The 10,356-nt window shown below is 36.0% G+C and overlaps 1 protein-coding gene and 1 pseudogene across 1 annotated transcript; one reads left to right on the top strand and one right to left on the bottom strand.

Moving 5' to 3' along the window:
* Nucleotides 1-1,006: 1,006 nt before the first annotated feature.
* On the bottom strand, nucleotides 1,007-2,329 carry LOC140889619 (uncharacterized). Its single transcript, XM_073297337.1, has 2 exons — nucleotides 1,409-2,329; nucleotides 1,007-1,312 (listed from the first exon to the last, which is right to left on the bottom strand). The coding sequence occupies exons 1-2, from the start codon at nucleotides 2,327-2,329 to the stop codon at nucleotides 1,007-1,009; spliced, it is 1,227 nt and encodes a 408-aa protein (XP_073153438.1).
* Nucleotides 2,330-8,065: 5,736 nt separating this feature from the next.
* LOC140893218 (protein trichome birefringence-like 34) lies at nucleotides 8,066-9,839 on the top strand (annotated as a pseudogene).
* Nucleotides 9,840-10,356: the final 517 nt, after the last annotated feature.

Here is a 10,356-nt window from a genome sequence, read left to right as displayed (position 1 = left end):
TTTTCTTCAAAATCTGAAAGTCCTGCACACACTCAGCAGAAAAATCAAATGGCACATCTTTTATAAGCAAATTAGTCATCGGCTTGGCGATGCTAGAAAAATCCTTAATGTACCGTCTATAAAATCCAGCATGTCCTAGAAAACTACGCACCCCTTTCAGATTTGATGGCGGAGGAAATTTTCAATTACCTCAATTTTTCGCTTTGTCAACCTCAATTCCATTTTCAGAAATTTTATGCCCCAAGACAATACCCTCTCTCACCATAAAATGACATTTTTCCCAGTTCAATATTAAATTGGACTCTTCACATCTTTCTAAAACCTTAGACAAATTCAGCAAGCAAGCATCAAATGAAGAGCCAAACATTGAAAAATCATCCATGAATATTTCAATAAAATCCTAAATCATGTCATGGAAAATTGCCATCATACAGCATTGGAAAGTAACCGGTGCATTACAAAGACCGAATGGCATTCGTTTATATGCAAAAGTCCCGTAAGGACATGTAAAAGTGGTTTTTTCTTGATCCTCAGGATCAATGGGAATTTGCATATAACCCGAATAGTCATCTAAGAAACAATTAAAAGGGTGTCTGACTAATCGTTCCAACATTTGATCAATGAAGGTTAGGGGAAAATGATCTTTACGGGTTGCATCATTAAGTTTTCTATAGTCTATGCAAACATGCCAACCCGTAACAGTCCTAGTGGGAATTAATTCATTATTCTCATTTTTCACAACAGTGATCCCACCCTTTTTCGGAACAACTTGTACAGGACTAACCCACTTACTATCAGAGATGGGATAGATAATACCTGCATCCAAAAGCTTAATTACCTCCTTTTTGACCACTGCTTGCATGGCGGGATTGAGCCGCCTTTGAGGTTGTGTTGATGTTTTGTGATCAGCTTCCATCAGAATTTTGTGCATGCACATGAAAGAGTTGATCCCCTTTATATCTGTTATGCTCCACCCGATGGCCTTGATATTCTCCCTCAACACGAGTCAATTTTTGTTCCTCATCCCTGTCAAAGTAGGAGAAACAATTACAGGCAGTTTATCATTATTAAGCAAAAACAAATATTTTAGATGCAAAGGGAGAGGTTTCATCTCAAGGATCGGGGCTTCTTCAACTGATGGCTTTAATGCTCTTGGACCATGTCCAAGCTCCCCAATTCTTGAATTTACCGTTCTTGAGAGTGGTTTTCCGGCATCCAAATACTGCACAATTTCCTCAATCTCTTCATTATCCAACTCGCTTGAAGATGAATGAGTCAAGCAAATCTCCAAAGGATCTTCACTAATAATTTCCTGCACATCACACTCAACAAACTCATTAGTAGCATCAATTCAAAAACAATTTGAAACATTGGAGGGATATTTCATAGAGTGAAACACATTAAATACTTCCCTCTCATCATTCAACCTTAGCACCAATTCACCCTTCTGGACATCTATCAAAGCTTTCCCAGTGCCAAAAAATGGTCTACCCAAAATAAGAGGAATCTCACGATTCTCTTCCATATCCAAAACAACAAAGTCCACTAGAAAAATAAATTTATCGACCTTCACTAAGACATCCTCTACAATTCCCCTAGGGTATTTAATTGATCTATCAGCCAACTGCAGGGAAATTGTAGTTGGTTTCACCTCACCAATTCCTAACTTCTCAAAACAAGAATATGGCATCAAATTAATGCTTGCACCAAGATCACACAAAGCATTTCTAAAAAATGGATTTCCTATGGTGCAAGGAATAGAGAAACTACCAGGATCATTGAGCTTCGGGGGTAATGTATTTTGTAAAATTGTAGAGCATTCCTCCGAAAGCTTCACTGTCTCAAAATCTACCAGTTTCCTCTTGTTTGATAAAATTTCTTTCAAAAATTTAGCATATGAAGGAATTTGAGCCAAAGCTTTTGCAAACGGGATATTAATATGCAACTTCTTAAAAATCTCTAGAAATTTTGAAAATTGAGTATCAAGTTGCAATTGCTTTGCTCTTTGGGGAAAAGGGAGAGAATTTATATCAATATCAACATTGGAGTTAAGAGACTTACCTTTCTCCCTTGAGTTTTCGCCTTGCTGCTTCGCTGATTCTTTCTCCTTTTTAGATTTTTCGACTTCAGCATCCTCCTTCTTTACCTGTTCAGCTAATATGATTGCATTGACGCCCTTTGGATTTTTTTCAGTGTCACTAGGAAGTGAACCTGGCACCCATGTAGCGAACTGGTTTGCCAACTGACCCAATTGGGTTTCCACTCTTTGCATCATAGCATCGTGATTCTGCCATCTCATCTCATTCCCAGCTATGTACTTTGCAAGCATGTCTTCCAGATTTGACTTATTCTAAGATGGCTTAAAACCTGGCGGCATAGAAGGTCCAGCACCTTGTGGAGGTCTAACTGCTTGCTGAGGAGGCCTTTGCTGTGCAGGCTGCTGCGGTGGATTAAAATATTGAGGTTCAACAGAATTTTCAGCCTGTTTCCACCCAAAATTTGGGTGACTTCTCCAACCCGGATTATCTGAGAAACTGTATGGATTAAACTGTTGTCGCCCTTGGTTCCCCACATAATTCACTGAATCACTTTCAAAAACTGGCGGCCCATCAAAAAATGAATTTGGCATGAATGGAATGCCACTCGCTGATCCTTCATCTGCCTCAGTGCTTCCCCGGACTTGATTCACTTGCTTTGATGGTGCAGATTTATTTGCTTGCAGTTGAGATACTTGATGAGTCAGTCCATCAAGTTTTGATGTAATTGCTGTCAGAGCATCCATCTCCAGAAATCCAACTTTCTTTTCTCTCCTGCTGTCTTGCCAACCAACATTGCTTTCAGCCATATTTGTAAAGATTTCGTGTGCTACTACAGGAGTTTTTATATAGAAGCTATCATTGGCAGCTGCATCAAGCATGGAACGAACAGATGAATCAACCCCATAGTAGAAAGTCTCTACTTGTTGGCCTATGGAGAGATCGTGTACAGGACATACTCTCAACATATTTTTAAATCTCGTCCATGCGGCATTCAGTGATTCTCCATCTTTCTGCCTAAAAGATATTATTGCATTCCGCAGTTGTGTAACTTTGGTTGGTGGAAAATACTTGTGCATGAAAACTTCAACCAAACCATCCCAAGTAGTAATTGATCCTTCTGGCAAATCTCGAAGCCACTCTATCGCTTCTCCTTGTAGTGAAAACGGAAATAGCCTCAGCCGAACAACCTCAGAAGTCACTCCATTAAATTTTAAGGTGTCAAAGATTGACAAGAATTGCTCCAGATAAGCATTCGGATCCTCAGAAGGTGTTCCTCCAAACCCGACTTTCATTTGAATCATCTGAATAATGGATGGTTTAAGTTCAAAAGTGTTCGCCTGAACTACAGGGCGAACAATGCTGGATCCGTATCCACCAACTAATGGTCGATAAAGGTCCATCAGAGTGCGGTTATTCTCTTCTTCAGCCATATCTTCAAACTCCTCTTCAGATTCAAACTCAAGAGCAAAATTATTCTGCCTTCGATCTCTACGTATACGACGAAAAGTGTTTTCAATCTCCAAATCAAGCGGTATGAGGTCGTCAGAATCTAGAGCATGACTCATATAACATGAGATATACTCTTGAAAAAAATAAAGCGCACAAATCAAATACTTGAATAAAAATTAAACAAAGTAAAATAGAAACCTAGTCTCAAATAAATAATCAATCCTAATAGTAAACAAATAGTCCCCATCAACGGCGCCAAAAACTTGACCGACGATTTTGGTTGGAAAAAATTCTAGCAAGTGAACTAGGTCAAGTTATAATATAATTGGACAGAGTCCAAGTCGATCCCACAGAGACTAGTGTTTAAATACTAAGATACATACTATTCAAATTAATCTAGGCATTTTCATTTAACAGTCCAATTATTTCTAATTGAATTTAATTAAACAAAAACGCATTCACGAGTTATGGAATTTTCATTTTTCACCTAAAATCGCACACTGAAACCGAATACTATTTCTAGTCGGTTTAACCATGTCTTGATTAATATTTTTGAAGCTAATTTCAATCTTTTCTTTTTCAAGTCCAGATCGAACAAAAGACATGCAAGTAATTGGCCAGATTAAAAGCAAGAATTATGCACAAATATTAATCAATAAATATTTCATAAATCAAAAATCAATCAATCTATTCTATGAACAAAAATCAATAGTCTGGCCCTATTGTGGCCCCGGTCAAAGGACGACTACTCCATAATAATAAAAATCAAACAAAAGTTTCATGTTTGAATTCATAATAAAATAAAACAGAAAAAGAAGAATAGAAAATTCTCAGCAATAGTGCCGAATCTTGCTTGCGTTGCGCGTTTCTTCACTTTCAAGCTCTCAGTTGTCAAATTCCGAAAATCTCGCCAAAGTCTCCGAGTCAAAAGTCCTTTTCAATTAGGGCTTGATTCTCTTTTATATGTCTCCCAAAATGCCTTCAATATTGCCCAAAATAATCAGAATCCTGAAATTTCAAAATTTTGGAAATATAATTTTTCTCCAAATTCGCGAATGGAACGGAGTACACCTCCGGATATTTTTTTCCTCTTGTGAACAGTAAATACACGGACCCCGAATACGGGTCCGTGTACCCCTCCGGAGGTCTTCTGTCTCGAATTCTTCACAATACGCATGCACGGATGTGGTTCCCGAAAGGGTCCGGGATCTGGACATTAAATTGGGCAGCATTCTCTTTTAACAAGCATACACGGACTCCCTTCTAGAAGCAGCACGGGGTCCGTGTATTTTTCTCTTTTCACTCTTCTTGGCTTCTTAGGATTTTTCCGTGTTTTTTGGCCAAGTTCCGACGTGGCATCGCATTGTTTGACTTTTTTTTAATATTTAAGCTTTCTCAACTGTAAGTAAAACCTACAAACACATAAAATTATGATGATTTAGGCGCAAAAGTCGGAATAAAAATGTCAGATAAGCACTAATACGTCAAAATAAAGTGTCAAATAAGCTATAAGATTTGTGTTTATCACACAGCTATCACACAACTCCAGTGATTCGATCTTATCTCCACCTAACAGACCCTGTTTAGACAGCTCATGTAAGCTCTTCTCACTTACATGTCCAAGCCTCAGATGTCATAACTTGGTTATGTCTTGTTGTTCTTGAATGCTTGCTGTACTTCCTATGATAGTTTCACCTTGTAGTACATATAGGAGGTTCCTTTTGACAGCTTTCATTATAACCAGATACCCTTTAGACACTGATAGACTTCATGCTCCTATTTTTAATGAGTATCCCTGAGCATCAAGTGTTCCCAATGATATCAAGTTTTTCTTCAACTCGGGAACATAATTAACATTAGTTAGTACTCTGTCAATCCCATCATGCATCCTTATTCTGATATTCCCAGAGTATTTTATTCTGCATTATTGATTATTCCCTACAGTACCATGCCCTGATCAGATTTTTTCAACTTTTCAAACCAAGATCTAATATGACACATGTGAAAAGAGCATCCTGAATCCAGTATCCATTCGTGGTTTACATATTTTTTACAAACCATCAATACTTCTGCTGAGTCATATCCATCTGAAGCTACGGTCAGAGTACCATCTTCTTTGGGTTTTTTCTGTTACTTCTCTTTCCTTTCAGGGCAATCTCTTCTTAGATGTCCAACCTTATGACATGCATAACACTTCACATTCCCCAAATTTATGTTCTGGTATCTTCCTTAACTTTTCGATCTGGATTTTGGCATATATTTCCCATTGGATGTCCTCTTATCACTTCTTCCCCTTACCATAAGACCATATCCATGTGATTCAGTATTTGTGTTTGAATTTCTCTGATGTTCCTTGGATTGAATAGTAGACATAACTTCTTCCAATGTTATCGTCTGTTCTCTTCCATAGAGAAAAGCATTCCTGAAATTTTCATATGCTTTTGGAAGTGCATTTAGAAGTATCAAAGCCAGTTTTACTTCAATATTCTCCAAGTCATCCAATATATCTTGGTGAATTCTTCGATCTGGTCTTCCAGGTTCTTATCATCCTTGATCACAAAGGAATATAACCTTTATTTCATGTACAGACGGTTAGTCAGGGATTTCGTCATGTATAAATTCTCAAGTTTAAGCCACACAGCCGCAGCAGATTCTTCTCTCGCCACCTCTCGTAGAGGTCTATCACCCAGACAGAGAATAATCACACTGTGTGCTTTCTCGAGCAATTCATCATTGTTCTTGATATCATCAGAATCTCCTCCTTCTTCTTAAGTGCTTTCACCAATCCTTGATGTACCAGGATTGCTCGCATCTTAATTCTACAGAGTGAGAAATCGTTCTTGCCCGCAAAATTCTCAATATCAAATTGCATTGATCCCACCATCTTTTCTTAGTTTCCCACATACTGCGCCACTTGTTAGAAATCAATCAGAATAAATTCAATATTCCAAGAATTCACCGCGCAAACATAGCAACAAGAACAATAACACAATCCTAGATGAATAAGAACACATAACTCATATTAAACACCAACTCACTCAAAATTGATTTAAAAAACACAAGTATTTACGTGGTTCGACAAGGAATTTTCCTACGTCTACGGGAGAGCAACACAACACTTTTATTAATCACGAACAGAAGAAATCTAAGCTCAAAAACCAGAGCTTATTACAGAAACTCTAATGCTAGATACAAAACTCAATTCAAGCTTTTTATCCTTGGATTCTTCCCGTCACAATCTGCGCCCCAGTTCTCTCCTCTGAATTTTCTCTTTTCTTCTCTCTCAAATATATTCTAGAGGTTGAAGAATTTTTATTTTCTGTTATGTTGGTTACGGTTGCTTCGATCTGCTTATATAGATAAATAAACCGAATTTTTTCTTGGGCTTTAGGTCAAACAACTTACGGCCTAATTATAAAGTCAACATGGTCCAACCCGATAAGTCTTTTCACTTCCATCTGATATACTCTCGTACTTTGATCTGTCTTCAAGCTTACAGCTTCACGGACAATTCATCTGACTTCTAACTAAGTCTCAGTACTCGAGAAATCGATCTGTCGAACTCATTTGACCATCAACTTCGATCTGATCCCAAGATTCGACCTGACCATGAATTCATCTGATCACTGAACTCATTTGATCTGTACTCTTCGATCTGATTTTTCCCAGTCAAGCTGATAGAAGCACACTTCAACATATTTATTTAATAATTTTGGAAGGAATTTAACAATATATATTTATCTAAAAATTAAATATCGTACCAAAATCAAGGTTTTGACAAATATATTACATATATGTCATACTCATACATCATATTTTTATTTATATTATATCATATGCATGTGTCATACAGCTAGTAATTATTTTTATTATTAAAATAAAGTTGATGCATGAATATTAACCACGTCATACCAAATTGTTTTGCTCAAAAATACCATTATCTCTAAACCAGCATTATTTTAAAATAAAAGAAAAGGTGATGAATTAATGATTAAAAAAACATAACATTAAATAAAAATCACTCGAATCTTATTATATTTTAATTTATATAAAACTTTATTGTGGTTCATTATAAATCTTACGTGTGCGTGATATATTTATTAGTTATACTCGTGATAGCACACGTAGTTGCGTATGATATAATATATGATATTTTATGATTTTTTATTTATTAAATAATATATTATTTATTAGTTGAAAATTAATAATTATTGGGAAGATCATAATATAAATTTAATATACTACTATATTATAAAAGATATAAGAGAAAAAAGTGGAGAAAAATATATGGATAAAATATTAAAATTGAAAGATATTTTTGGTGTGTCATAACATATAAAAAAATAGTTACTAAAAAATTCTCTAACTTTTATATAATGGTATAGGTAATATAGATAATCAATGTGGAACATAATTGGAATTGTTATTTTTTAACAAATGAACAATTGACTCTTGACCAACCCATGCACGTGAGACTTTAGTGACTTCCAACTAAATATTTTTATGTCATGCTGGCATTCTAAAAAATACAATTAATTAATCTAATGCTGAAATATGTCTCCATTGGGAAACTCGAATGAAGCTTATGCTCATTTTGAATTTTCTCAAATGGGAGTTGGAACATGGAAGCTTATAATATCCAAGTCCCATTACCTCGCAGGCCTCTTCCTCATTGTTTTGGCGGCTGCTGCTTTTTATTATAATCTTGCGGGAAACAACGGCGAAATCGATATCCCATTAGAGCAAGCAGCAGCAGCAGCAGCGCAGCAGATTGATATTGATCAAGAACTTGCAAATGCAACGAGAGAAGAGGAATCAGTACTTGATGAACATGATCATATTAATTCCACTACTGCTTCAATCTGCAACATATTTAAGGGAAAATGGGTTTTCGACGATGTGTCGTTTCCGATGTATAAAGAGCACGAATGTTCTTTCATGATAGGAGATTATGCTTGTGAGAAGTATGGCAGGCAAGACCTCAAATATCAGCAATGGAGATGGCAACCTCGGGATTGTGATCTTCCAAGGTTTTGTCAAACTCTGTATATATATATATATAATTTATGAACTGTGAGTACTAATGTTTAATTCTTGACTGTGTTTGAAAAAGGTTTAATGGGTCTGCGTTTCTGGAGAAAATCAGGGGAAGAAGCTTGTGTTCGTAGGGGATTCATTGAATAGAAACCAATACATCTCCATGCTTTGCTTGATCGAGTCATCTCTTTCTTCATCGGTGAATAAATCAGCCATCAGATATGGAAACTACTTCCTCTTTAATGCCACAGTAATTAGTCGAAATTCTAGCATATCATGTTTTTTGCAAATCTTTGAAGCAATGTATATATGCTTGAGATTTTGTTTTCTTGGCTGACTTGAATATATATATATATATAGGAATACAATGCAAGCATTGGGTTCTATTGGTCTCCGTTTCTAGTCGAATCAAACAACGACGACCCCTTCATCCACCGGCTACAAGACCGTGTATTAAGAATTAAGTCCATTGAGAATCATGGAAGACACTGGGCTGAAGCAGATATACTAATCTTTGATTCTTTTATATGGTGGATGGAGCCAACTTTGACCATCTTGTAACCACAATCTGCCTACTTACATATATATATATATATATATATATATATATATATTCTCCAACAAATTAAATATATATTATTGTCACACAAATAATGTTTCTTACTCCAACATTGTATTTGTATCAGATGGGGTTCATTTGGAAGCAACGATGCAATCTACAAAAGATTAGACACGAGACAAGAGACGAGGTATCGATTATACGAAATGGGATTGAACACATGGGCGGACTGGTTGGAATTTAATGTCAACAAAACCAAAACAAAAGTATTCTTCATGAGCCTCTCCCCTACTCATATGCTGTATGTAATGTTCTAAAGTCTTAACGTACAACATTAATCTTGCCTTTTTTAGAGTACAATTTGATTCATATATATGTTAACAAATATGGTAGGGGTGAAAGTTGGGGTGAAGAAAAGAACTGCTACAATACAACTGAGCCTCTTTCGAAAGATGATTATTGGGGGATCATGTCGGATCGTAAAATGATGCGTGTGGCGGAATCGGTGATCGGAAAACTGGAGTCGAGAGGAGTTCAGATTCAATACTTGAATATAACTCACATGTCGGACTATAGAAAAGATGGTCATCCGTCGATTTATAGGCAATTTTTTCATTCGTTAAGCGATGAGCAATTAAAGGATCCTACGAGCTATTCGGATTGCGGCCATTGGTGTCTTCCGGGAGTGCCTGATATTTGGAATCAGCTTCTTTATGCTCATATCATGAATTCTTGATAAAATGTTTATACATAATACAACAATTTAAATTAGAAATCCATAATTTTATTTATTTATTTATTTTTTTACTTTTTGGGTTTGGTATTTGGGATTTGTCGTTGATTGGCACTTTTAGTTGAAGGAGCTGATACATAAACAAATTGTACACTTGCACGTCCTAAACCATAAAAAACATTCAATTATTTCAGATTAATATTTTAATAACCCTGTTACTTAATTTATTTAATATGAAAGTTACGTTGAAATATTCATAAATTTTTGTCTATTTTCTTTCTAGTTCCATCAGAAAGATACATTACATATCCCGTATCGGTGGATGAGATTTGGGACTTTTTAAGTATATAATAATATATAATATATATTGATGAGCATGCGCCATGTGCCAAGAAAAGTAATAAAATGCACGCAATGATAGTATTGTACGCGATAATCAAGGAAGACCGCCAATAAAAGTCTCTTTTTTGGTGAAAATGACCGCCAAGAAAAGTCTAGGGACAGCAATTTGGGAAAATAGTTTTTTGTCTATTGATTTG

Source organism: Henckelia pumila, chromosome 3 (assembly GCF_033568475.1).
Source record: "Henckelia pumila isolate YLH828 chromosome 3, ASM3356847v2, whole genome shotgun sequence".
Lineage (NCBI taxonomy): Eukaryota > Viridiplantae > Streptophyta > Magnoliopsida > Lamiales > Gesneriaceae > Henckelia > Henckelia pumila.
This window is presented reverse-complemented; position numbering and strand designations above follow the sequence as displayed.